Here is a 15,260-nt window from a genome sequence, read left to right as displayed (position 1 = left end):
ACAAAACGGACATGCAAAACCCATACACTGGAGAAATAAAATCAGGTAAGAAAGTTTCCAATCCAATCCATCCCAATTATGTTGTATGTAAAGGATCACCCGAAAATCACAATAAGTTTTAGGAGAAAAGTATAGGATCTCTCATTATGAGAGAGAGAGAGACTTGCAGATCCTGGGGTGCCTGCAGGAGCAGGCAAAATGTGAGCAAAGGCTTCAAGGCCAATGACTCCCACCCTCAGGACTGCAAGTCCTTGCCCTTTATGGTTTGAGGAAGTGTGTGTTCTAGCTGATTCGCCTGGGGCTTTAAGTGAAGGGAGGCTTTGGCGGAAAAGCTAGATTGAAATAGAATGAGGAAAGAAGTGTGCTGTTTGCACTTTTTGGCAGAGTGGGCTTAGACCAATATTACACAAGTATTTGAGAGACACAGCAGAATTGTGCCACCATCCCTCTCTCTGTCTCCTTAATTATCATCCCATTGGCCCACAGAAGTCTTGCTTGTGCTCTGATGAGACTGCTGCAGGAGACAAAATATTTATTCCACAGCTTAATGGATAAGGTCTGAGAAGACAAGTCTGAGGTCCCCTAGATATGTAGCCTAAAGCTACTGAGAGGAACTTTTAGTTTCAGAGAGGAGGTAAGAATACTAAAGAGATTTTCACATGCAAAAATGAGAAGACAAAATCAGACTGGTTTGCAAGTGATTAAGCTTCACATCAACATAGACCTACCCTAAACTTCACTCTTCTACACACCTGCATTCATTCTGACCCCGAAATCACTCTCTTTGTATGAAAATCAGGGTAAAGTGCCACGTACTGAAGAATCCCTGTGAGGAAACTTTTCACTATTTACCTGAAGAAATTATTAAAGACACACAAATAGAGCACAGCAAATGCTCACAGCAAAAACAACAATCATAACACCCTTAGATGAAAAGCAAACTTCAGAAACAATCTAAAAGTCCTTTTGATTTAATAGATAGAATTGGGGATTTTCTGGAAAATTAATTGATAGATTTTTTCGAAAGGCAAATCAACACAAGGATTATACTGCATATCCACTATCAATCTTCCTATTCTAAGCCTTTGTGTACGTTACAGCAATGGGAATTGACCCGGTATAAGTTTAGTGTCTGTGAGTACCTTTGTAAGATGAGAGGAGAGGTATTAAAACAATTTAAGACAAAACAGAGATATAATTTACATTCAGCAGAACACAGGAATGGAACAAAAAGGAATGTATGAGCAACACAGTCACATAAACTCAATTTCATTATTAGAACAAAGAACCAAACAGTCAATGCATGCACTTGTCCCCATATATTTACATTTTGTGGCTGGTTTCAGGAAGGAAATATTGTTTTTCAAGTAAAATTCAACTTAGCTCCTACAGCAGGGAGAGAAAAGTCCCAATACATCCATGCCCTCTTGTGACCAGGATGGTGCCGAGCATTGTGGGAATTGTAGTCTCCAAGAAGGACATTTTCTTTGAAAGTCCTGGGTTGTTTTTGTTGTTTTGGAGGGTGGAGGTGGGGCAGAAGATCCTTTTGCGCATGCGTCTCCCCGCCCACCATAGGCATTTTAAGTAGACTTCTTCTGGGTTCCTTCCCTTTGCCTTGCTGCTGGAAGTGCCCTGAAGTAAAGTTTAGAATTTAGGTGGCAGCCACAAGGCCAGCGCCCAGCTCTGTGCAGTGGAGCTTGGGAGCTGTAACTTGAAGGAATCTCAGGCTTTGGAACTGATGTCAGGTAGGAACTGTGCGATTGCTGTGGGAGTCTCCCCTCCACGTATTCCTTTTCCTTTTCTGGTTCTGTTTGGTCGTTGGTGTGGCTTAAACTCTGGGCCTGCAAGCACCATTCCTGAGCTCCTCAGCTCAAAGGGAGAGCATTACACTTCAGTTAAAGTTCCTACTGCCCCTTCCACACTTTTCTCCAGTCTGGAGTTGATAATTTGCTTGAGGTTCAGGAGTTTGTGCTGTCATTAGGCTCTAGGCCCTGAGGTGGAAGAACCTGGTTCCCAAATATCTGAGAGCAAGCTGGGTGATTCTGCAGATGAGGAGAGCCCAAGAGCTGTGCATTTGTCCTCCAAGACCAAGGGATTCTTCTATTAACACATGTGACTTTATTTGCTTTGTCCAGGTGTAAGAGGAGTACAGGGAGAATTCTAGTGTAATTGTGACGTGTGTGCCTCAACTCTTACATTGAAGTTGTATTTGGGTCTCCGGTGTTTTTTCTAATAGAGATATTTTAATCTGTTTGGCTTGAGGTTTTAATCTCCTGGCTTGAGTTCACACGTGTTTGTATTCGACCCTGTATCTAGAGACAGTTGTACATGGGATATTGGAGTAGTGAGTGGCTGGTCCTGTATTTTTAGGAATGAAGCCTAGCAATGTTTGAAGCAGAGCACCCTATGAATAGGAATCTCCATCCTAAATGGACAGACTTTGTCAATTCTGAGAAGCCCTAATTGGAAGAAGCAGTAAAGCACAGGAAGGGGAAGATGTTGCTAGCTTCCTTTGCCTTATGCAAAAATTTTTGCTACTTCCCTGAGCACCAGATTCAGGTGATACTCTTTCCTACACCACTCTCAATCACTTTATGTTGTTGCAAGATTTAAACCAATTTCTAGGAGTCGTGATGAGCTGGATTGAGAAATAAGCCAGAGCATAGTTATGAGAGGGTAGCTGAAGCTGTGGTTTGGGATTGTGTTGTAATTGTTATGACTGAAAGTATCTATTCATGTAGTAATCCCTAATCCTCTTCTTGCTAATTTATTCAGCCTGTTAACACTTATTTTTAGTATGTATTCATGCAAACTTACATTAAATGTGCCATCTATGGATTTGCTAATGCTAGCTCTAAATGCTTGGTTTTGCCTGGTAGTACAGAAAGTGTTGGTCTGGGACATGTGTCCTAAAAAGAAAAATCACAGAAGAAAACTTGAGGTAATATGTCTTACTCAAGATTGTATGCTTTGTAGGTGTTACTTATCTTCAGTTGTGTCACCTCTATATCGATTATTTTATGTTATATCTTCTGGATGGTCAAGGTTCTTCGCATGACTGTTTAGGGAAATGAACTTTAGGGACTTTTCAAACCTGGGTTTACCTCATCTTTACTCATGTGCCTTTGACCAAAGCATGTTAAATGGCAAATTGCTAATCATTGCATATGTGTGCAATGGTTAGAGTGAAATGTGCCATTTGACACCCATTATTGAAATAGTATAACATAAGAAATATATTCTGAATACATTTCTCTCTCTAATTTTGGGTGAAAACTACTGAGTTACATCATACATGTTTTCCATGGTATTTCAATATGTAAATGAATGAGGTAGAACTCAAAATCGATTGGATTCCTAGGATACTTTTGCATTAAAAAAGCAGTTCATACATCCCGAAGTATATTCAGTAATAACTACTTTTAGTGGAAATATGATATGTTTTTGCTTTCAATTATTCAATAATTTCACTGGGAACATTATTTTTTTTCAATTTAGTGTGTACATAAACATAGAAATTAGTTGGTTTAATAATATCTATCTATCATGAAATGGGCTGGATTTGTGTTTATTGGACACTTTCATGCTCTGCTTGAGACATTAAAGATTCTTCTCTTATAAGAAGGCTTTACGATTTCACAATAAAAAATAAATAAACATTTAAAAAAAGAAGGCTTTATGGTTTTCCAGCCCAGGTATCATGTTTGCAAGAGGAAATTCTGGGCCCCAAATCTCACAAATTCATTACTGAATGGGTCATTTACCTTATATCCCAGCCATGCTTCCAGAATCTTCTGCTCATTGTCAGCAGCAAGACAGAATGAATGGATCTCTGGTGAGTTGATTTTTTATTTTTCATTTGTTTTCCATTCCATTATATGAACCTAAAGGTGTCCATGAATTAAAAACAATACCAACCACAAGGATTCAGCCTAAGGAACATATTAATAAATCAGGTAAAGATGGCTTGTAAATTAGCAGGTAAAGATTGCTTAATGGTTTAGCAGATTAAATGGTTATATTTTTTCTAAGTTGAATTCAGATTGGCTTCAGAATGTCTAGGTTTCATCTTGTCATAAAATGTAGTCCTACCTGTTATGTGATGTAATGACACCAAGCAGGTTACTTCTCATGGAAGGTGAAGGATAGATTGCCACCAGATCACATCCTCATGAGTAACATTAAACTATCTCAATGAAATTTTCCTGGAATTGCTGAAATAGTGTGGTCATACACACCTTCGTAAGTTCTTAAGGAATAATTAACCTATATGTACTTAAATTACTCTCCATATATACTTCTTGGACTGCTTCATGGTCTTGGTCTTACTTGAAACTTTGCCTGTATTTGTTGCTAAGCTTTCTGGTCTTTCTACAAATTCCTGTTTGTTCTCTAAAGTATTCTCACAAGATTTCTTTCCTCTATTTTCTCTCTCTATTTTTGATTTTCTACCCGCTAGTGTTGGTTATTTTTCTCTTTCTCTCTCTTTGTATCTATCTTTCTATCATTTTTTTTCTCTTTTCATTCCCTCTTTCCTCCATATGTGTCTCAGTTGTTTCTTTTCTTCAAATGATCTATCTGGAACAAGGTTTTCTTAGTGATCAGTTTTACGTTGCTGATATGGCTCTTAGGATTGACATTTTTCTTACCCGTAGTATAGGAAAATTGTTGCCTAGAGAGTTCTACAGGATTCCACAAGCAAAAATTAGGGAAACACAAAAACATAAACAGATAGACTTAGAGGAAACCAGGGTTCTGAATGCTCTCTGGCACTTTGTCCCTGAGCAACAGCAAGCAAGCATAGTTCCTTGAGTGCACACAGGGAAGATTACCATTAATAACATGCAAAAATGAAGTATCTATATTAATAGTACAATCAGAGCCACAACAGTTTGTGAGGCAAACATGTTTCCTTATTCTCCTGAGACAGAAGACTCTTGCCCAGAGAAAATCCAGACATGGAGTTCACCTTACCTAGCCTTCAAGGTCAATAGCACCTCAGTTTCAGATGCTATCTTTCCAACAGTAAGGAAAAGGCCTGTACTCCAGTCTCTTAACCCTCTCCAGAATTCTCTTTAAGCCATCTGCAGCCAGCTCTTAGTTCTCTCAATGCTGTCAGGCTGGAATTCCAACCTCTCAAACCTTTCCCCCTTCAGCTCAACTTCAGAGTTCCCTACAGAAAAGTACTTCCTTCTATCAATTGGTACACTACAAGAAAATCTGTTTTCTTCTGATTTTGTGTTGGTCTAACTTCATTTGATGTGGTATTCAGTTTTGTTTTTCCTTCCCACTACTTTTGAATATTTTAATTCACTGCCAGTATAAGATTGGAACTAATGTTGAAAAAAAATAATGCAGTGTTGAGATGTTCTCTATTAGAAATATCACTTGTCCCAAAATCTCACAGATGTTTGCTCACTAATTGATTTTGATCTCTGAGGAATTTCACTATTAACTAACAGAAGTGAAAATATATCCTTAGAGATCTACTGGAGAAACAACTCAGGAATATGTAATACATTTGAACATTTGGTCATATTTATCATTTTTGTCATCTTGAATGTTCATTGAGCCTCTCTATATTGGCCTTCACCTTCCATGAAGGCCTATTAAAATGAAAACCTTGTCAAGGAACATTTTTTTCCCTGCACCTATATTTTGTATTATAGAATGTAGGCAAAGTTTACAAAATTTCATGGTAGCAGTTCTGTTTTACATAGGAAGGAAATATCAGGGTATTTATGACCACATTTCAATATTTAGTATTTAAACCAAACATGGTAAACCAGGCATATTTTTATGTGGGAACTCAATTAAATCTTATAAGGGCCTAATCCATCATTAGTTACTTTCTGGAGTACTGTTACTGTTTTTTTTTAATATTCATGTGGACATTGCTTTTCATATCTAGCAATGTTCTATGTTCTGTATTCCATGTGATATCCTGAATGGGTGCTGATTGCTTTTGAGAGTACTTGTTAGTAGAAGGTCTAAATAGGATTTATGGTGAAACAGTATGTGTAAATGCAGGAAAAATATTTTTTTAATTCATTTTTACCCTGGTATGTATTGAAATTTTATCAAAAATGATAATATAATTTTTCAGACACCTCCTTAGACTTAATGTTATCATGCCAGATTATTGTCTCCTTAGAGTTTTTATCTTGTCTCTAATGCTAGCAGCAGAAATGTGTTTTCATGCATTATAGAAACTGTAATTTTTGATTGGTCTTGGGGCTTGAATTCTGGGTCTGTTTGTTTTCCCTCAGCTCTTCAGGTCAAGGTGAGTGCTACCACTTGAGTGACAGTGCTACTTTCATTTTCTGGTGGTTTATTGGAGATAAGTTTCTCATGGACTTTCCTGCCTAGGCTGGCCTTGAACCTTGATCCTCAGACCTCAGCCTCCTGAATAGCTAGAATTACAGGCATAAGCCACCAGCGCCCTGCAAATCTGTGTATTTTAATGACCAGGCTTATGTATTGTCAAATATTTCTAGTTTGGTATTTAATTCTCCCAGTGAATAAATAACAAAGCTAGCTGCAAACATTTTATGTAAGACAAAAGCATACCTGCAGCATAATGAAATTCCAGGTTGGAATTCTCATAACCCAGGTCTAATTTCTTGATGGAAATGTGCCATTACAGAAGCTGATGTCATTTGATGATGTGGCTGTGTACTTCACCTGGAAGGAGTGGCAGGATCTGGATCCTGGTCAGAGGACCCTTCATAGAGATGTAATGCTAGAGACCTATAGCAATCTCATGTCCTTGGGTGAGCAAAGGTTATTTTAACTTGGAAGATCAAGTGCTTTTATTTTAGTAGACATTAGACTATTTATGCTATTTAGGGAGAAGATTCCAGTCCATTCCCAGGTAAAAAACTGCTAGTATAAAAGCCAGTCAAATTTGAGTCTGAGAGCTTGTTGTTGTTTGTCTTTCACACAAGTGCTTGAGCTACAATTGTATTTTCACTTTTGTTTTGGGGTATATTCTGTTTTTCTGTGCCCAGGTTGGTTTCAAGCCTGCCTCTTCTGATCTCACCTGCTAAATGTAGGTGTAAGCCTTTGGACCATTACATTTTCTGAAGAAAAAAAAAAGATTCCAGGCCATGGGAAGTGTCAGTTTTTTCTAAGGGAAACTTTAACTTCATTTTATGTAACTCAAGAGCTAATTTTATTCTCCTTCTTTAAGAAGGCAAATCAGTAGTTGGACAAAAGTTCTAAGCTATGATCCACTAATAGGAGACTGACTTCCCAGACTTGGGTAATTATTATAGGTGGATCTACAGTCCAGAATAGAACATACATTACTAATGACAGTATGCTCTGGAAAGTGTGTATTTGTAAGCCCAACCTGATACAGGGTTTAGTGCTCCAAGCTACAAATCCTAGATACTCTGGAGGCTGACATCTGAAGGTTTCAGTTTGAAACCAGCAACTGTAGAAAAATGACCATGAAACTCTTATCTCCAATTAACCATTCAAAAACTAGAAATGTAGCCAAGACACAAACTAGTAGAGTGCTAGCTTTTAGCAAAAGAGCTGAGATCAAGCCACACAGTTGGCAAAATAAACCCAAAGCTGGATGCTACTCCAACATGGAGCTGTTAAGAATTGAGAAACCATGAACTTGGAAGGTGGCTAAGTGCTAGAGGAATTGCCTTCCATGCATGAAGCCCTGTGTTTGATTCCTCAGCACCACATAATCAGAAAATAAAAAAAGCCGCAATTGGCGTTTTGGCTCATGTGACACAGTGCCAGCCTTGAGCTGAAGATCAGCTGGACAGCGCCCAGGCCCAGAGTTCAGGCCCACACCGGACCCATCAACCCCCCACCCCACAAAACAATTGAGAAACCAGATTTAGGAGCAACCTTGTGAACAGGATGTCTGCGAACTTACATTAATGATGACCGAGCAAGAGCAATAATTCTCCACTATTTCTTAATCACAGGGCTCTATGTTCCTAAACCTAAATTGATTGTAATGCTGGAGCAAGGTGCAGATCCACAGATAAGAGAAGCCTCAGACAAGAATTTTACAGGTGAGTTAAAGCATCTTGAACGGTGATGATAGGTTCAGAGCCCAGTTGGTCTGTTTATCTTGAGCTGTACAGAGCGATAGTATTTCTAGTGCCATTGAGTCATGTGTGGGAGAGAACTAGGTGATCCTTTGTATCAAGGAATTGTCAATCCAGAATTCAAGTGGAGACAAACAGAATTTGGTGTGCCAGTGTAGTTAATGTTAGCAATTCTCTTTGTCTGTGGAGAAGTCATTCTTTAAGAGAAAAAGACAATAAGAAATGTACAAAAGGAGATCTCATTTTCTTTTAAACTAGTATTATGCAGATAGGAGGAAAATAGGAGAATGGTAGTGCTGCTATTTTCTGATCAGGACAATAGCTAATGAGTTGTGCTTGGCATAGAGTGAGATTCAGAATGTAACCATTAAGAGTATGTGGATGAATAATTTCAGTAAGTATTTCCTAGAAAAAAATAGAAAAATCTGAAATACAGAAAAACATTGTTTTCCATTGTAAAATGTCAGTATTACATTCATAGTTAGTACCTTGCAGAGAAAAGTTTATATTCTGCATAAAACAATGCTTTGTTATTTGAAAATCTTGTAACAGTTAAAATGTGAGAAAATACCTTTACAGTAAGGAATTTATGGATCTCATTTATGTTTTTGTCTATTTTACTGTTATGCATTTTAGATGTCCAAGAAATGGAGGATGTGATTAGCACCTGTCAGAAAAGTCACATTAAATATCTCTCTGAAGTAGCAGTCATGAATAGCAACCCAGGGGAGGAAAAAGTGAGACTTATAAGAAGTTTTAATTTGAGCTCAAAACAGAAGTCAGAACTGATTAAGAATAATGGGAACTCCTTAGGGATGAGGACAGAAACGGTCACTGGGTGTCAGAACATGAGTGTTTTCAGTGAGACTGGTAAGATGTGTGCTGTATATAGTCCTCCTGTGTCTTCTGTAGTTGAAGAATATAAACAATGTAAAAGGACTTTCACTGAGAAGACACACCCTATTGTCCCTCAGAGAACACACACAGGAGAGAAAGCATATGAAAGTAAAGTGTGTGGAAAGATTTTCACCAGTAAGGCATACCTTACTGTCCACCAGAGAAGACACACAGATGAGAAACCTTTTGAATGTAACACGTGTGAAATGTCTTTTACCTCGAAGTCAAACCTTACTCTCCACCAAAGAACACACACAGGAAAGAAACCTTATGAATGTAACCTGTGTGGACAGTCTTTCACCTGGAAGTCAAACCTCACTATCCACCAGAGAACACACACAGCAAAGAATCTTTATGAATGTAACGTGTGTGGAAAGTCTTTTGCCAAGAAGGCATGCCTTACTATCCACGAGAGAACACGTATTAGAGAGAAACCTTATGAATGTAACATTTGTAGAAAATCTTTCACCTGCAAGTCATATCTTACTGACCACCACAGAACACACACAGGAGAGAAACCTTATGAATGTAATATGTGTGGAAAGTCTTTCACCCAGATTCTCACCTTACTATCCACCGGAGAACACACACAGGAAAGAAACCTTATGAATGTAACATGTGTGGAAAGTCTTTCACCCAGAAGTCAACACTCACTGTCCATCAGAGAAGACACACAGGAAAGAAACCTTATGAATGTAACATGTGTGGAAAGTCTTTCACCCAGAAGTCACCACTTACTGCCCACCAGAGAAGACACACAGGCGAGAAACCTTATGAATGTAATGTGTGTGGAAAGTCTTTCACCCAGAAGCTACACTTAACTGTCCCCCAGAGAACACACATTGGAGAGAAACCTTATGAATGTAACATGTGTGGAAAGTCTTTCACCAAGAAGTCAAACCTCACTGTCCACCCGAGAACACACACAGGAAAGAAACCTTATGAATGTAGCTTGTGTGGAAAGTCTTTCACCCAGAAGTCAACTCTCACTGTCCATCAGAGTATACACACAGGAAAGAAACCTTATGAATATAACATGTGTGGAAAGTCTTTCACCCAGAATTCAAACCTTACTGTCCACCAGAGAGAGCACACAGGAAAGAAACCTTATGAATGTAACGTGTGTGGAAAGTCTTTCACCCAGAATATACACTTTACTGTCCACTGGAGCACACACACAGGAGAGAAACCTTATGAATGCAACCAGTGTAGAAAGACCTGGAGGTCACAGCTTAACACACATAAGTTGATTCACACAAATGAAATAACTTAGGATTGAGCCAAATGGGAAATTCTTTGATCTGTAAGAAAATTGAAATTGCAATACAGAACCAATACAGGATAGGGACCTTATGATATAGCAGATGTGGAGTCCTCCAACCACAAGACACAGCTCAGGGTTCGTCACAGAACACACAAAACACAGAGACACAGACACACACACACACATACACACCCTCACACACAAAGAGGAGAGAAATCCTATGTAGGAAAAATAAATGGAAAGGTTTTCAAGGAAAAGACCTAACAGTTTGAATAAGAGAACAGACACAAGTGAGAAAATACAAATGTAACAATTGTGGAAAGTCCTTTACCAATTGTTCATGAATCCAAGTTCATAGGACACACACAGTGGATTAATCTTAAAAATATTTCAAATGTGGAAATCCTTTGATCAGAAAGGAATACCTCATGTTCATCAGAGAACTGACTCACATAGGAGAAAAGAAAGTAGTGCATAGAACATAACGTGAAATGTCTTTCAATCAGAACTGAGTCCTCAGCATATGTGAGAACAGAGACAGGAAAGAAATTATGAGTATAGAAAACATTTTGCCTGAAGTCCCATCTGTATAGGTATCTGAAGAAATCTCTCTCTGAGAACAGTGCTTCACCTCAGGCTTCCTGTGGCTTCAACAATTTCAGTATTTATTACAATTGTTAAAAATAAAAACTCCTCTTTACAGTATTTTCACAATAGAAAAAAAGAATCTTTAAATCCTTCCTATGATTCCATTTACAAGATAAGGACAGTGGACTTCACATTGCAAGATTTAGCTAGTTGCTCACTTAACCCCTTCCATCACACTGTTCACCCTTGTGCTTTTTGGGGGGAGGAGGGGCTAGGCTTGTGGTCTGAACTCTGGGCCTAGGTGCTGTCCCTCAGCTCTTTAGCTCAAGGCTTGCACTCTTCACTTGAGCCACAGCACTACTTCCAGCTTTTTTTTTCTTTTTGCTTACGTGGTGCTGGGGAATCGAACCCGGGGCCTCATGCATGCATGACAAGCACTCTAACACTGAGCCACCTTCCCAGCCCAACCCTTCTGCTTATCTACAGAGGCCTAGTAAAGAAATGGGATTGGGAGGCACCTGTGCCCTTGGCATTCCTATTTGTACAGTGAGTGAGGAAGCTGACTGTCTGTGAGACCTGGAGTTCAAGCTCCAATAGTAGCTCAAGAAAACCATGGTGGAGTCTGAGGTATGTGTATTATATGTGTTTCTAAGTTAGAAACCTAATTGTTGTGAAAACTCGAAAGTCTACATCTCAGACAAAAAGAGAAAAGAATATGAGTGGAGGAGGGAGAGAAGGGAAGCCAAAGGTCAGGGAAAAGATGGAAGAAGAGGAGACAAGAGAGTAGTGGAGAGAAGGGAAAAAGAGGGAAAGGGAAAGGAGGAGGAGAATACAGGAGAGGAAGAAAGCCTTATGGCATTAGATTTGACAGTAAATCCTTAAATAGGACACCAAAACTGACTCACGCAACAAAGAAACAAACAAACAAACAAATGCCAGGCTCTGGTGGTTTACACCTGTAAGCCTAACTACTCAGGTGGGTGAGATCTGAGGATCATGGTTCAAAGCCAGCCTGGTAAGGAAAACTTGTGAACTCTTATCTCCAATGAAGCACCAAAAAATCAGAAGTGGAGCAGTGTCCCAAGTGGTAGAGTGCTGGCCTTGAACTGATGGGCTGAGGGACAAGCTCAGACCCAGAGTTTAAACCCCATGACTTACAATAAATAAATAAATGAATCAGGGCTGGGAAGGTGGTCCAGTGGTAGAGTGCTCGCCTTGCATGCATGAGGCCCTGGGTTCCATTACTCAGCACCACATAAGCAGAAAAAGTTAGAAGTGGGTGCTGTGGTTTAAATGGTAGAGTACTAGCCTTGAACAGAAGAGCTGAGCGATATCGCCCAGACCCAGAGTTCAGGCCTCACAACTGACCAAAAAAAAAACAAAAACAAAAAACCAAAAAACCCTAAAATAAATGAATGAATAAAAATTAAAAAATAAATCCAAAACTAAACAAGATTAAGTGCATACAATGAAAACCTTGTCTACTGAAAAGTACTATCAACGAAGAAGCAAACGAATGGTAGGAGAGAATATTTGCGTATGTCTTTATATAACTTCCTAACAATTCTGAATTAGAAAATATAAAGAAAATCCTATAAGAAACCCACACAAAAAATCTAATTTTAAAATGGGAAAAAAGATTGAAGAGAATTTTCTAAAAAGGACATACAAAAATAGCTGATTAAAATATAAAAGTATCAATAGTCATGAGAAAAATTCAAATCAAAATTACTATAAAATAACTATTTTACACATATTAGTATGGCCATAGTTTTAAACAAAACAACAAAAATCCTTCCAAAGTCTAACAAAAGGTAGGAAAGATGTGCCAACAATGTGAATCTTGGTGCATTTCTCTCTGGTATGTAAAACTATCAAAGATGGGACAAAGAGTCCTAAAAAGAACTGAATTTAGAATTACATAGAAATATGGTCCAGCACTTCTACACTTGTATGTACCTTAGAGAAAAACAGATTTCTATAAATACCATCAAGTACAGCCTAAGTTTCAAGAAAGACAAATACCACAAAGCAGTCCAAGAGTATTTACAGAGAGTACTTATATCACACTCAGTCCTGTACAATAGTCAAAGTTATGTTTGACCACACTATGTTACCAATTCCAGTAAAACATCATTAGGATAGTCTAATGTTATGTATGAGAATGTGATGTCTGACCAGTTTCTAGCCAACCTTTACCTTCCATGAGAAGTTACCTCCTAGGTGTCATTGAATCACATAACAAGTGGGACAACTTTGTCCTGACATTAAAAAATGAGAAACAGTAGCTGGGAAGGTGGCTCAGTGTTAGAGCGCTTGCCTTGCATGCATGAGGCCCTGGGTTCGATTCCTCAGCACCACATAAACAAAAAGAAAAAAGCCGGAAGTGGCGCTGTGGCTCAAGTGGTAGAGCGCTAGCCTTGAGCTGAGGGACAGCGCCCAGGCCCATAGTACAGGACCCACGACAGGACCACCCCCACCCCCACAAAAAAAGAGAAAACAATCTAAAGCAAATCTGCACTTAACTTAGAAGGCAAGAATTGATAATCGGCTAAATCCAAGCCATCTTTAGCTTTTTTAGAAGCATGTTTGTGAAGCTGAATGTTTTTTTTTTTCCTGTTCTTCAAACTTGGACACAATTAGGTTCATAAAATGGAATGCCAAAAAGAGTGAGAAATGAAAGAATCTCATCAGAGATCCTTTCATTCTTTCTTGCTTTTGACAATGAATAAAAATTCTGGAACCATGGCTTGGAGAGAAGCCAAATGAGAGAGTCAGAAAAGAACCTGTGTGATTTTACCCTAGAAGTTCCTGGTCAGAGCATGAGATGTGGGCTGGAAAAGCATAAAGCCTTCTTATGGGAGAAGAAACATTCCTGAATCAAGTAGAGCATTAAAGTCTCCACTAAAGACAAATCCACAGAAGAGTGAGGTCTTATGTGTTACTAAACAACATTAACAGAAAATACACTCAGAAATGTAGATCCATAAAATGTAAAAGAAACAACTTATATAGGTATGTACTTTTGCTTATACTTGTTGGTTGATGACACAGGAAATTCTATTATCTAGCCTTCTGGTTTTTTTCTCCACTTACCCACAATGATAATTGTTAATATAAAATACATGAACTTTGCAGTGACATTTACAAAAAGGGAAAAATCTATTCTGTTTACTTCAGTGAGGTTGGTTTTTTTTTTTTTTTATAGGAAACACAATATGAATCCTTTAAAAGCAGTGTTTGCACATTAGTCCTCGGTTTTTCTACATCACAAGAATGTTTTCTTACTTTGAAAAACTTAAAGTGAATTTATTATAGGCTAAGTGTTCACATTCACAATACTTAAGATGAGGCGTGTTACAAATTTCAAAGTGTGGTATTTTCTGTTTGTTTTGGGATTTGCACTGTCTTCATCCACATTAGTGACTGAACATCCAGCCTTAAAATTTTCAAATTTTCTATTTCATATTATTTTATTAGAATATAATCTGAATTTAAAAGAGGACATTGTAACTGGCCTCTCATGAAAATATCTATAATCTTAGCTACTTAAAAGGCTGAAATCTGAGGAAAGTTAGTATTATCCCCACCCTTGCTCCTCAACTCCACCCAAGCCTGAGCTGGTCCTAGATCTAGAGTTCCCTCATACTACTGACCACTCCCTCTCTCTACCCACACCTACCTGAGCATGTACCTACCTAACTTCTTGTCTCTCCCCCCCAACCCCACCCACCCACCCTTCCCACCCACTCCTGTTGCTACCTGAAGAGAGACAAATGCATGTCTTCCTCTCCTGGGAAATATGGTCCTTCTAGTAAACCTTATAAGAATCTTTCTCCTGTGCCTGCTAGTGGTCCCCTGGGATTGACATAAAGGAACCCAAAAGGATCACAAATTGAAGTCATGGTTACAAGGATGTCTGAGAGACTTATCTCCAATAAAATAGCCAAAGTAGCTGGAAGTGGAAATGTGGCTTAAGTGGTACAACATTATCATTGAACCAAATAATTTCATGGTCATTTTCAAGACCTTGAGTTCAAGAGTCAGGACAAGCACACACATAGCAAGGTCATTGTATTGTATTCAACTATTTTAAGAATTGAATTGGAATGCATATATAGGAAGTCTCTCTCTCTCTCTCTCTCTCTCTCTCTCTCTCTCTTTCTCTCTCTCTCTCTCTCTCTCTCTCTCTCTTTTGTCTGTCGTGGGGCCTGAACTCTGAGCCTGGGAACTGTTCCTCAGTTCCTAAACTCAAAGCTAGCACTCTACCACTTCAGCCACAGTGCACTGCCAGCTTTTTCTACTTATGTGGTTCCGAGGAATCAAACCCAGGGACTTATTCATGCAAGGCAAGCACTCTACCACTGAACCACCTGCCCAGCCAGTCTCTCTCATTTTAAGTGATGTAAAATAGGCTAATTATATGAGTGGAG

General features: G+C 38.7%; 1 protein-coding gene across 1 annotated transcript; it reads left to right on the top strand.

Annotated features, from left to right (window-relative positions):
• Window positions 1-9,181: 9,181 nt before the first annotated feature.
• On the top strand, window positions 9,182-14,354 carry LOC122123319 (zinc finger protein 248-like). Its single transcript, XM_042697672.1, is given in 3 exon segments — window positions 9,182-9,530; window positions 9,533-9,736; window positions 14,308-14,354. Coding segments are annotated over 3 exon segments (600 nt in total).
• Window positions 14,355-15,260: the final 906 nt, after the last annotated feature.

Source organism: Dipodomys spectabilis, unplaced genomic scaffold (assembly GCF_019054845.1).
Source record: "Dipodomys spectabilis isolate Male_0828 unplaced genomic scaffold, ASM1905484v1 ptg000227l, whole genome shotgun sequence".
Lineage (NCBI taxonomy): Eukaryota > Metazoa > Chordata > Mammalia > Rodentia > Heteromyidae > Dipodomys > Dipodomys spectabilis.
This window is presented reverse-complemented; position numbering and strand designations above follow the sequence as displayed.